The 14,168-nt window shown below is 42.9% G+C and overlaps 1 protein-coding gene across 3 annotated transcripts in view; it reads right to left on the minus strand.

The window, feature by feature from the left end:
- Window positions 1-14,168, minus strand: part of EDC3 (enhancer of mRNA decapping 3) — a 121,466-nt gene that overhangs the window by 77,430 nt on the left and 29,868 nt on the right. For all 3 annotated transcript variants that reach the window (XM_036348821.1, XM_036348806.1, XM_036348814.1), the window contains 2 exons: window positions 10,360-10,541; window positions 6,556-6,875 (listed from right to left, as the gene is read on the minus strand). In XM_036348821.1, the coding sequence (XP_036204714.1) occupies window positions 6,556-6,875; window positions 10,360-10,523 (484 nt within the window). In that variant the 5' untranslated portion in view covers window positions 10,524-10,541. The remainder of the gene's footprint in view (window positions 1-6,555; window positions 6,876-10,359; window positions 10,542-14,168) is intronic.

Below are 14,168 nucleotides of genomic sequence, written 5' to 3' on the forward strand. Positions count from 1 at the left end.
GGTCCCAGATTGTGAGAGTGTGCAGGCCAGGCTGAGGGACCTCACTGGTGCATAATTGGGATGGGGAGGGACCATGGGAGGGTTCCAGGGTGTGTCCGGCCCATCCTGCTCAGTTCCGATTGGCCGGACCCCAGCAGCAAGCTAACCTACTGGTCGGAGCATCTGCTCCCTGGTGCTCAGTGCACGTCATTGCAACTGGTCGACCAGTGACTGTCTGCCCCCTGGTGGTCAGTGCATGTCATAGCGAGCAGTTGAGCAGCCTTACGTATCATTAGCATATTACGCTTTGATTGGTTGTTCAGTTAGTTGTTCTGCCGTTCAGTCTATTTGGATATTACCCTTTTATTATATAGGATACTACGAAACCATTATAACCAAAACAGCCTCGAAGTGGCACAAGAACAGCCATACAGACCAACGGATCAGAACAGAAACCCCAGAAATTGACCCAGACCATTATAATCCATTATTTGACAAAGGAGGCAAGAACATACAATGGAGTAAAGCTTCTTCAACAAATGGTGTTAGGAAAACTGGACAGACACATGCAAAAAGATGAAACTAGACCACCAACTTACACTATACACAAGAATAAACTCAAAATGGATAAAAGACTTAAATATAAGCCATGAAACCATACAAATCTTAGAAGAAAACATAGACAGTAAAATCTCAGATATCTCGCATAGCAGAATTTTTGCTGATACATCCCCTAGGGCTGTGGTCGGCAAACTGCAGCTCGTGAGCCACATGCCACTCTTTGGCCCCTTGAGTGTGGCTCTTCCTAAGCCTTAGGAGTGCCCTAATTAATTTAATAACAATGTACCTACCTATATAGTTTAAGTTTAAAAGATTTGGCTCTCAAAAGAAATTTCAATCGTTGTACTGTTGATATTTGGCTCTGTTGACTAATGAGTTTGCCGACCACTGCCCTAGGGTAAAAGAAATAAAGGAGAAAATAAATGGGATTACATCAAAATAAAAAGCTTCTGCACAGCAAAAGAAACCACTATCAAAATGAAGAAGGAACCCACTGTATGGGAGAATATTTTTGCTAATGATACATCTGATAAGGGTTAATATCCTATCTAATAAAAGACAAAAAGGGTAATTAACCGTACCTCCGCTACGCCTCCCATTGGCTAATCAGGGTGATATGCAAATTAACTGCCAAAAAAGATGGCGGCCGGCAGCCATGCAGCTGAAGCGAACATGAGGCTTGCTTGCTCCAGTGATGGAGGAAGCCAAGGTTACCCGCCTGCCGTGGCCCGGCTCTGAGCCCCAAAGCAACAATGTTTCAATTATAGAAGCTAAACAAACCCCAGATACCTGCTTTCAGCCAGCTGCGGCCTCAGAGCTGAGAGCGCCAGTGACAGCAACAATGTTTCAATTATAAAAGGTAAATAAATCTCAGAATAAAAAAAAAAGAAAAAAAGGAGAAGCTGGGAGCTTCAGTCGCTGGCCAGCCTGAATACGGCCCTCAGCCCCTCACCCAGAGTGGCCAGGCACCCCAGTGGGGACCCCCACCCTGAAGGGGGTGTGGCCAGCCTGAAAACAGCCATCAGCCCCTCACCCAGGCTGGCCAGGCACCCAAGCAGGACCCCAACCCTGATCTGGGACACCCTTCAGGGCAAACCAGCTGGCCTGTACCCGTGCACCAGGCCTCTATCCTATATAGTAAAAGGGTAATATGCAAACTGGCCCTAACAGCAGAAAGACTGGGAATGACTGGTCACTATGACACACACTGACCACCAGGGGGCAGATGCTCAATGCAGGAGCTGACCCCTGGTGGTCAGTGCGCTTCCACATGGGAGGAGCTCTGCTCAGCCACAAGCCAGGCTGATGGCTGCCAGTACAGTGGTGGTGGTAGGAGCCTCTCCTGCCTCCTCAGCAGCACTAATGATGTCCGACTGCAGCTTAGGCCTGCTCCCCGCTGGCAAGTGGACATCCCCCGAGGGCTGCTGGGCTGCCAGAGGGATGTCTGATTGCCATCTTAGGCCCAATCCCCCCGGGGAGCAGGCCTAAGCCAGCAGGTGGTCATCCCCTGAGGGGTCCCAGACTGCGAGAGGGCACAGGCTGGGCTGAGGGACCCCCCACCCCCGAGTGCACAAATTTTTGTGCACTGGGCCTCTAGTTCAAAATATAAAAAGCACTCATACAACTCAACAAGGAAAACAAACAATCCAATTAAAAAATGGGCAGAAGAGCCCTAGCTGGTTTGGCTCAGTGGATAGCACATCAGCCTGTGGACTGAAGGGTCCTGGGTTCGATTCCAGTCAAGAGTACATACCTTGGTTGCAGGCTCTTACCAGCCCAGGCCCTGTTTGGGACATGTGCAGGAGGCAACCAATTGATGTGTTTTTCTCACATCGCTATTTCTCTCGGTCTTTTCCTCTCTCTTCCCTCTAAAACTCAATGGAAAAATATCCTTGGGTGAGGATTAAAAAAATAAAAATGCTCAGAAGCCCGAATCATTTTGGCTCAGTGGACAGAGTGTTAGCCTGCAGACTGAAAGGGTCCCAGGTTCAATTCTAGTCAAGGGCATGTACCTTGGTGCAGGCACATCCCCAGTAGGGAGTGTGCAGGAGGCAGTTGATGAATGTTTTTCTCTCATTGACGTTTCTAACTCTTTATCCCTTTCCCCTCTTCTCTGTAAAAAATCAATAAAATTTATTTTAAAAAAATGCGCAGAAGATCTGAATAGACATTTCCCCAAAGAGGACAGACATAAATGGCCAAGAGACATGAAAAAATACTCAAAGTCACTAATCATCAGAGAAATGCAAATTAAAACTACAATGAGATATCACCTCACATCAGTCAGAATGGCTATCATCAAAAAATCTACAAGCATCCTGGCTGGTGAGGATGCGGGCAGTGGGTAGGGGAAGGCAACACTAGTTCACCGCTGGTGGGAATGCAGATTGGTGTAGCCACTATGGAAAACAATATGGAGTTTCCTGAAAAAATTAAAAATGGAATGTCTGTTTGACCCAGTGATCCCACTTTTGGGAATATATCCTAAAAATCCTGAAATATCAGTCAGAAAGAATATATGAACCTCTATGTTCACAGCAGTGTTATTTACAACTAGAGGCCTGGTGCATGAATTCTTGCACGGGTGGGGTCACTCGGCGTGTCCTGTAGGAATTGGGCTGAAACGGACAGTCCAACACTGCCTGCTGCTCCTGCTCATCCCGGCCCTGCTGCACCCAGTCTGGCGCCTGTCCCGAATGGGATGGGGGCGGGGCCAGGACGCGATCAGCCCTCTGGGTGGGCATTGGGATGCCCTTGCCAGCCTGGGATCCAGATCCGTCCCACTGATGTTCGCGCCAGTTGTCAGGAGCCACCTGACGGCCGCTTTTATATCATTTCTTTCTTACAGAGCGTCTAGGGAGGGGAAGTGGCCACGGTGCCCAAGGCCGACTTCCGGGAGGCCAGCGGCACTGTTGGGATCGTGCCAGTAGCGCTGGTCCATCGGTGCCTGGCCCATTCTCTGGAAATTGGACCCGCAGGACTACTGAGAGAGTGAGTGGCTGCTGCTGGGCTGGTGGGCCACCTGGATGTTGGTCAGCTGAGCAGCACCCCTGTTGTGGGAGCACACTGACCACCAGGGGGCAGCTCCTGCATTAAACGTCTGCCCTCTGGTGGTCAGTGCGCATCATAGCAACCGGTCAACCGGTCATTCTTAGGCTTTGATATATATATATAGATAGCTAAGATTTGGAAAGAGCCCAAGTACCCATCAGTAGATGAATGGACAAAAAAGCTGTGGGACATTTATATATAAAAGCCTAAGCGACCAAATGACCAGTTGACCAGTCGCTATGACACGCACTGACCACCGGAGGGCAGATGCTCAACGCAGGAAATGCCCCCTAGTGGTCAGTGCACTCCTGCAGTGGGGCATGCTGCTCAGGTGACCGCTGGACGCCAAATGCTGGACTCATGGCTGACAAGTGCAGCTGCAGTGGCGTGAGCATCTTCCACCTCCGCAGCAGCACTACCAAGCAGCGGCGGCAGCAGCAAGTGCAGCAGGGCCAGGATGAGTGAGAGTGGCACGGTGCCTGGCCTGGGCTCGGGTCCTCCCTGGCTGCCTGCCGCTTTGTGCACTACTACATCCCTCGGGGGATGTCAGACTGCCAGTTTTGGCCCAATCCCTGCAGGCCTGGCCGAAACTGGCAGCCTGACATCCCCGAGGGATCCTGGGTTGTGAGAGGGCGCAGGCCAGGCTGAGGGACCTCACCAGCGCATGAATCCATGCACTGGGCCTCTAGTGCAGCTATAAAAAGAGGCTCTCTTGCCCTAACCCAGGGGTCCTCAAACTACGGCCCGCGGGCCACATGCGGCCCACTGAAAACATTTATCCGGCCCGCCGGGTGTTTTTGCCGCCGCTGCCTGTTGCTGAATTTGTTCATAGCATTTTTTAAACTATAGTCCAGCCCTCCAACGGTCTGAGGGACAGTGAACTGGCCCCCTGTTTAAAAAGTTTGAGGACCCCTGCCCTAACTGGTTTGGCTCAGTGCACAGAGGGTCGGCCTGTGAACTGAAGGGTCCCAGGTTCGATTCCAGTCAAGGGCATGTACCTTGGTTGCGGGCACATCTCCAGTAGGAAGTGTGCAGGAGGCAGCTGATCGATGTTTCTCACTCTCTATTCCTCTCCCTTCCTCTCTTTAAAAAATCAATAAAATATATTTTAAAAAAAAAGGGGGGCTCTCTTACCTTTGGGAAAGCATAGATGGATCTGGAGCATATTATGCTAACTGAAGCCAGTCTGAGAAAGACAAGTATCACATGATTTCACTTAATTGTGGAATCTAATGAACAAAATGAACTGACCAATAAAATAAGACCTGAAGATGGAGGCATGGAACAGACGAACATACCTTGATGTGGGATTGGGGGGACAAGAAGATATAAACCAAAGAACTTATATACTTATATGCATAGCCCATGGACACAGGCAATAGGGTGGTGAAGACCAGGGAGGGGGGGGTTGAGTCTGGGCAGAGGCAGGTAAAAAAGGGGGGATAAACAAGAGACATTCGTAATACTATCAACAATAAAAAATATGCATTAAAAAAAGAGAGAAAAGACTCATTTTCTTTTCAAGCATTCTACAGTTTTTGAAAGGAAACAAAAATAGTAATTCAATTTTAGTCTCAGGTTTTCAATCACTGTCAATTCAGATAGTTATATAAGAAGCACTGAAAGCCCTGATCAATGTTCTAAGTGGTTAGAGCATCAGCCCAGGCTCTGAAGGTCTTGGGTTCAATTCCCGGTCAAGGCACATACCTAGATTGCAGGTTTGATCTTGGGCTCTGATCAAAGCATGTGTGGGAGGCAGCCAATCAATTGTTTGATTGGCTGCCTCCAATCACATCGATTGTTTCTCTCTCCTTCTCACATCGATTGTTTCTCTCTCCTTCTCTCTTATCTCCCCTCTCTGCCTCCCTTCCACTCTATCTAAAATCAATGGAAAAGGGTGCCCGGCTAGCTCAGTCGGTAGAACATGAGACTCTTAAAATCAATGGAAAAATATCCTCAGGTGAGGATTAATAAAAAAACAAAAAAAAAAGAAGCACTGAAGAAAAGTACCTTGAAATACATATATTTTTCTTAATTTTGAAAATTTCAGGATTTTATTCACAGAATCAGATATTTTCAAAACTTAAAAATGATGACCCCTGACATCAATGCCACACAGATTCTAGTGAATCTGTTATAATTCACTATTATATAAAAGATTTGATTATTTCAGAGCAAATCAGTGAATTAACTATGGTTGTATAATGAGCAAATAACATTCAACAATTTGTTAGTGCTAAATAAAACTGGAAATCAATAGACACCAGTGCATACTCTCTGGATGTGCCAGTAGGGACAGTGAGTACAGCAAATTTTAAATTGTCAGTCTGTCAGAAACTAAGGTCACAGAGGTTTCTAGGCAAGTGCCTTCCTCTCCTCTATCGAGGATTAGAGCCAAATCACAAGAAGAAAAGTTATTTAAGAATACTTTGGAACAGCCCCAGTGCAAATCCAACTCAGACATCACTATGACCATCAGTTACCAGATTAAAAACAATATCACTTCTGTCTATGTGAACTCCAGGCAGATTTTTTCTTAAAGAAAGGAAACTGGTATGAGTCTCTAACAGAGTATTTCTTTTCTTTAAAAAAAAAAAAATGATTTCAGAAAAAGGGAGAGAGTGATAGAAACATTAATGAAGAGAATCATTGTTTGGTTGCCTTCTGCACGCCCGCTACTGGGAATTAAGCCTGCAACCCGGGCATGTGCCCTGACCAGGAATCGAACCCTGACCTGGTTCTTGGGTGGACACTCAACCACTGAGCAACGCCAGCAGGTCATCTAACAGCTTATTTCTTTTCCCTTATTATCTTATAGCTCTGGAATAAGAGAACTGTGCTATATTTTTGTGAAGTTCTGCCAGCATCCTTTTGTAAAGGATTTGTTTAAAGAATAGCAATAGATAAGAACTTACAGCCCTCAAACATCAGGTTAAGAAGAAATATCAACTTGCTCCAACTTACAAGAGTTGTGCCGACGACGGAAACTTTTGGACTGACTCAAAGGCTCCACGTGCCTGTCCACATAGCTCTTGGAACACTGCTGCTGCTGCGGGGAAACGGCAGCATCCTGGCTCTTCACATCTGTCCTCTTAGGGATGTTTTGAGGGGCACTGCTGGAAGAGGTTGGCTTCTTGACCAACCTGCCTGTGCCATTCTGATTGATACCCACTTGGTACCCAATACCAGAAGGGCCTAATTCTGTCTGATGAAGGTCTCCAAAATGTTGGTTTTCTCCAGGACCTGGTATCTCCAGAATTTTTAACTCCATAATGTCACCTGCCCTGAAATACACAAAAGAATCCAACTCTCAAAACTATAATAGTGGTAACAGTGATGAAACTGAAATCAATAGCAACCAAGCATGTCACACTTGTGGCCGGCGGGTCGCAAGTTTGACATGCTTGAGCTATACCTTTGCAAGGTTGCATTTCAATGAGTTATCAAAGGTAAAAACTAGGAAAGGTGGTAGATCACTAAAGACAAGACTCAGCCACCAATATTCAACAGACAAAGCACTAGCCTTTAAAGAACCCTACTGTTAATCACAAAACTATTATTAGTATCTTAGATTTCCAGATTGCTTAATAGCTTTTTTTTTATTCATTTACGCACTTGCTCATTCAGTAGGCATATACATAGTACTTAATATGTGGTAAGCCCTGCACTCTACATGAGATTATAGAGATGAAAAGCAATACATGCCTACAAAGAACTCACAGTCTGGTCAGCAGAAAAGACAAGTAGATAATTAAAAGTGTTAAATACTATGACATAAGTGTGCATAAGAGACTAGAGAACCCAAAAGGAAAATGCAGATGTTGGTTTGGCAGAGATCGATGAAACACATATGTTAAGTCTGGGTGGGTACGGAAAATAAGAGTTGCCCAAGCAAGAGAGGCATTTCAGGCCAAGGCTCAGAGACTAACAAAATGTGTCCTATTTAATGAACTGCAAATTTTATGGTTTGACTAAAAGGAAAGATGTTTGTGGAGGTAAGGCCTGTGAAGGTAATTAATCAGGGGCCAGTCATAATCACATTGGATTTTTCTGGTGGCTGTAGGTGAAGAAACGAGTTAGGAAACCAGGCAAGAAGTAGGAGGGGATAAATAGGGCAAGTGACAATGAAAAGAGAGAAGGAAAAAGAGAGCCATGAGACACTTGGAATTCACAGGATTTGGTGACAGGAAGATCAAGAGAAACAATTTATTATGGTTCTTAAGTTTCTAACTTGGGTGGAAGGTGTCATTAGTCACCTCTTAAGGGTAGATCTTTTGAGGGGAAATCTGCAGGTAACAAATTCAGCTTTGAAAATCTTTTCTAAAAATATATTTTTATTGATTTGAGAGAGAGAGAGAGAGAAATAGAGAGGGGAACATCAATGTGAGAAGCATCGATCAGTTGCCTCCCTCAAGTACCCTAACTGGGGATCAAACCTGAATCACAGGTATATGCCCTGACCAGGATTCGAACCAGTGACCCTTTGGTGCATGGGACGATGCTCAACCAACTGAGCCACACCAGTCAGGACAGCTTTGAAAATCTTAAATTGAAGATTTAAGGATAGCCACCTCAAAATGACCAGAAGACAAAATGTATGAAGCTCAGAAAATGGGTCTAAATTAAAGATTTGATATAGGCTAGTGGTCGGCAAACTCATTAGTCAACAGAGCCAAATATCAACAGTACAACGATTGAAATTTCTTTTGAGAGCCAAATTTTTTAAACTTAAACTATATAGGTAGATACATTGTCATTAACTTAGTTAGTGTACTCCTAAGGCTTAGGAAGAGCCACACTCAAGGGGTCAAAGAGCCGCATGTGGTTCGCGAGCTGCAGTTTGCTCACCACAGATATAGGCAAACAGAGAAGTCACCAGTAACAATGGCCAGTTTATACATATTCTCATGGGGATAAATGGCATGATATATGCAAATATTTAAGTCTAGTATTTAGTTATTAAAAATTCAATAAATGTTTATTATTACTACTAAAACGATTTGGGATCTCATTAATATATAACAAGGTACACATGAGATTGTCTAGAGTACAGCATGAGAAAAGAATCAAAGACAGAAATTTGAGTAACCCAATCTTAAAAGTGAGTAGAAGAAAAAGAATCTATAAAAATAGAAATAATAAAGGAATGAAGGAAAACATGGAAAGAAAATTCAAAGAGGTGATAGAGAAACTAAAAGAAGAGGACACTTCAAAAGTTAGGGAGCATTGGAACAGATTATAATTGAGACACTACCAATGAATTTGGCAATTAGGTCATCTGTAACCTTAGCAAGAGCTAGTTCAGCAAAATGGTAAAGTAAGATAAGGGGGGGGAAGTAAGGAGGGACTAGAGCAGTGGTCCTCAACCTTCTTTTGGGCATGCTCCACCTAAGCATCTCTAAAATTCTGATGAGCCCTCCCCTCCCCCATGACATATAATTCTTATTATTCAAAAAGTAAACTTCTATTCATGTGGAGGAAGCCTAAAAGGCCATTAACTTGGTCTAAACAAGCTTCCAAAGAACATGGCATCAATGAGAGAGAAAAATAAAAGAATGAAAGGACAGCTGAAATACTTAGGAAGAAATCACTAAAAATAGTTTAGAAAATAATATGAAGTGATATGAAAAAAATAGCAAATAAAGATTCAAAACATATAATAGAAAACTGAAATGCATAAATATGTCATAGTATTTATATACTGTATATGAGGCCCCTGGAACCATAAGAAATGCAAAAAATTGACTGTTAATAATTCATTCTCGAATTGCCGCCCTTAAAAATCAAATTGCCCCTCTGTGGGGTCTGTGCCCCACGTTGGGAACCACTGGACTAGAGAATGAGGCCACAAAGGGAATGAAGGCAGACTACTTAGCTCTGAAAAGAACTATGGGTGTAAAGAGAAGGAAATGATAGTTGCAAATGCAAGTTGTATGTGGGTTGGGGGGGTAATGTGTACTACAGGGGAAGCCTGGGAATGTTAGAATGCAGAGAGGAAAGAGATAGTATAAAGGTTGAAACTAAAGACACAAAAGATGGACAGGGTCTCAAAGATGATAGAAAAGGATAGCATATAAAGCACACATGATAAGGTGAGTCCTGAACACAAAGGAGATATTTCTATTGAGACTTCAGAGGAGGTAAGAAATAAGATTGGATACACCTACAGAAAAGGTTATGTGTGGGTATTATTCAGAAAGTTAAGGAAGCTCTTGTCTGATAGTCTTTTTTATTTTTATTTTTAATTAACATAATTTTGCCACATTGGTAAAAAGAGGGATGTGAAGACAACTGAACTTCAGATATGCTGGAAAACACTAAGAAAAATACATCCCTGTAGCTAAGAACTTTAACTACTGGCTACATTGTGCTTCTGGAGATAAATTATGATACAAATCTACAGATAGCTGCAGTTATACAAGGGAAAACCAGTAACAACCTCAGAGTAAGAAAGCACAGTGATACAAAACTGAGAAGTAAAATCTGAAGCCATAAAAGGAAACAGAAAGATTATTCTGAATTTGACCCATCCATTTAAATATATGCGTGCTTGATAGAGATAAGAAAAACATTTCACAAACCCTGAACCATTAGCTGAAAGCCAATTATGATAGCTTACTGAAACAGCAGCAGGACTGCAAAATCTCACCTTTGACAAGAAGACTGTACTCAAAAGCAGTGCTACACAAGAGAATATTGGCCATCTGGCCTAGGTTCAGACCACCAGATCACCAGATTAGATTTGAAAGAATCAGTCAGGATACTCACCTGAAGGTGACTTCTGGCACAAGGCACTTCACTCCATTGTGGAAAGGCCGGGTGAGAGAAATGGTCTGGCTGACCTGATCAACTGCTGACACTCTTCCCTGATAGACACCCAAGCTATCTCCACAGTTGATGGACACAATACTGCCCAGCCAATCCGTAGCCATGTTTCAGATGTGAGACCACTGTGGAGAGAAGAAACCAGGCAGTATACCTTAAGAAATAGACAAATCTTTAATTAAATTCAGTAAAGAATTATGTCAGGTTCTGTATCATGTGTGCTAAATAATATATACTAGTATTCTGTCATATCCTTAATTGATGTAATAAAACATAAAAAATAAAACTTTTTCCAGAAGGAGTTTGCATATTAATGAAAAAACAGTACCATATAATACGTATATATATATAGACTTTACAATTACTTTAAAGCACATGTACTAGATAGATACGTATTTACCCAGCTATCAAATCACACAAACTATAACCTGTTTATAACCTATTATATTTTAATATGTCTGCCATTAGAATGCTTTCAAAAAGAATTTATTATGAGGAAATAATATATAAAAAAATATTAGTAATATCAGAGTACCTCATATCAGAATAACCCTCTTGAAATAATGATAAATTCTGGACAAAATTTTTCTTTAAAAGCTGGCTGAAGGCATTACAGAACACTACACCTAACAATTACAGAATATACATTATTTTTACGTCTACATGGAATGCTCTCCAATGTATGCTGGGCCTTAAACCACTATCGATTCATTTCAAAGGACTGATATCAGTCCACAACAAAACTCAATTTGAAATTGAAAACAAAAGATCTCAAATATTTGGAAATTAAGCAAGACATTTCTAAATAACCTATGGGTCGAGGAAGAAATCAAAAGAGAAGTTAGAAAATAGTTGAAACTCAGTGATAATGAAAATGTAACATTTGTGGAATAAACTGAAAACAGTGCTTAAAGCCTGGCCAGTGTGGCTCAGTGGTTGAGCATCGACCTATGAACCAGGAGGTCACAGTTCAGTTCCTGGTCAGGGCACATGCCCAGGACACAGGCTTGATCCCTGGTGGGAGCATGTAGAAGGCAACAGATGAATGTTCTCTCTCATCGATGTTTCTATCTCTCTTCCCTCTCCCTTCCTCTCTCTAAAATCAATAAAGACATATTAAAAAAATAAAAACAGTGCTTAAAGGGAAAATTAGAGCTTTAAGTACTTATATTAGAAAAGGAAAAAGTTCAAAACCAAAGATTGAAGACTCCATCTTAAGAAGCTAGAAAAAAAAGAGGAAATTACTCTAAAATAATAAGAAAGAAAATAAAAAGTATAAATCACTGATATAGGAAACAATTCAGAAAAATAAACAAAACCAAATATTAGTTATTTGAAAACAATAAAGTTCATAAATCTTTAACTACTAGTAGACTAATCAAGAAATAAAGATAAAACACAAAGGAGAAACCAATATGGCAGCATAGGTAAACACCGGAAATTGCTGCCTCGCATAACCACTTCAAAAATACAACTATCATCGATGTTTCTAACTCTCTATCCCTCTCCCTTCCTCTCTGTAAAAAATCAATAAAATATATTAAAAAAAAAAATACAACTAAAAGACAAAACGGACATCATCCAGAACCACAGGAAGGCTGGCTGAGTGGAAATTCTACAACTAGAAGGAAAGAGAAAAGCACTGAGATTCAGAGGAGGTTCAGAAGTAAAGTGCAGAGGTACGGAAGCGCATGCTGAAAGGGCTAGTAACTGAGGACGTGGCGCATGTGGAGAGGGCTGGCAGCTGAGGACGCGGTTGTCTTTTTCAATCCGGAGGGAGGCTCAAGCTCCCGAATGCTCTGAACTCCAGTTCCGGGTTAGTCTCTTGGGACCCAGATTCATACGGGGAGAAACTGGACTGTCTGGCATTGGGCAGACTCGAGGGCAGCTTTCTCTCAGAGATGCTTGCGGCGATTACCGCGGGACACTGAGACATGGGGCCTCTTAGGGTAGGACTAAGGAGCAGCCATACCTGCTTTCTCCGCCCTGTTGATCCCCTGAGACCCCGCCCCACCCAAGCTGTGTGCAGAGGCTTTTGCATATGAAAGGCCTGGCCCTTTGCAATCTAAAATTACCTAACAAACTGCTGCTGGGTCAGAGAGACCCAGAACTTCCAAAAGAAGGTCTAAGGCCCCACAGCAGCTTGCATTGCTTCACAGCTGGGCCTCATCTGGGCACCTCCAAACCCCAAACAAAGAAAAGGAATCTCTCCATAGCTCCTGCTGGGTAGCCTCAGGCAGAGGCTAAATTAGCACCTCCTTAGAGATCCAAGAGCCAGTGTACCCAGTGGTCAGAGTGGGACCATCCAGATTACAACTCCTCAGATCCATAAGGGACACACTCAGGGGGCAGACTCAGTGAGCACCAAAGCCCCACTGAAGCAAGTCTTGTCCCAAAAGGGTGTCTCCAGCACAGAAGTTCTCCCACTGCAGACACAGCTGATTCTCACAGCCAACTGGCCTGGAGATCAATTCCTCCCAGTGATACCTACAACAATCAAGGCTTAACTACAACAAGACTGTGCACAAAGCCCACAAAGGAGTGCACCAAGAGTGTCCACCTCAGGTAATTGGGGAGGCTGAGCCACCGGGCCATGCAGGACACCTAACACAGAAAGCCACTCTATCAACACAGGGAAGCATAAAAAATGCGGAGACAAAGAAACAAGTCACAGATGACAGAAATGGAGGAAAGCAAACTACCTGATATAGAGTTCAAAACCACACTTTTAAGGTTTTTCAAGAATTTTCTAGAAACCGCCAATAAATTTAGTGAGACCCTCAAGAAATCTAGTGAGATCCTCGAGGTTATGATAAAGGACCAACTAGAAATTAAGCATACACTGACTGAAAAAAAGGATATTATGCAGAGTTCCAACAGCAGACTAGAGGATCACAAGAATCAAGTCAAAGATTTGAAATACAAAGAAGCAAAAATCACCCAACCGGAAAAACAAACAAAAAAAAGAATCCAAAAATATGAAGATAGTGTAAGGAGCCTCTGGGACAACCTCAAACGTACCAACATCCGAATTATGGGGGTTCGAGAAGAAGAGAGAGAGCAAGATATTGAAAACCTATTTGAAGAAATAATGACAGAAAACTTTCTCTACCTGGTGAAAGAAATGGACTTACAAGTCCAGAAAGCACAGAGAACCCCAAATAAAAGGAATCCAAAGAGGATCACACCAAGACACATCATCATTAAAATGCCAAGAGCAAAAGACAAAGAGAGAATCTTAAAAGCAGCAAGAGAAAAACAGTCAGTTACCTACAAGGGAGTACCCATACAACTGTCAGCTGATTTCTCAACAGAAACTATGCAGGCCACAAGGGAGTAGCAAGAAATATTCAAAGTGAGGAATGCCAAGAACCTACAATCTAGATTACTTTACCCAGCAAAGCTATCATTCAGAATTGAAGGTCAGATAAAGAGCTTTACAGATAAGAAAAAGCTAAAGGAGTTCATCACCACCAAACCAGTATTATATGAAATGCTGAAAGGTATCCTTTAAGAAGAGGAAGAAGAAGAAAAAGGTAAAGATACAAATTATGAACAACAAATATGCATCTATCAACAAGTGAACCAGAAAATCAAGTGAATAATCTGATGAACAGGATGAACTGGTGATTATAATAGAAAGGGAGTGGACTGGCTATTCTTGGGGGGGGAAAGGGGTGAGGGGGATGCGGGAAGAGACTGGACAAAAATCATGCACCTATGGATGAGGACAGTGGGTGGGGAGTGAGGGA

The sequence above is a fragment of the Myotis myotis genome, unplaced genomic scaffold (assembly GCF_014108235.1).
Source record: "Myotis myotis isolate mMyoMyo1 unplaced genomic scaffold, mMyoMyo1.p scaffold_m19_p_1, whole genome shotgun sequence".
NCBI lineage: Eukaryota > Metazoa > Chordata > Mammalia > Chiroptera > Vespertilionidae > Myotis > Myotis myotis.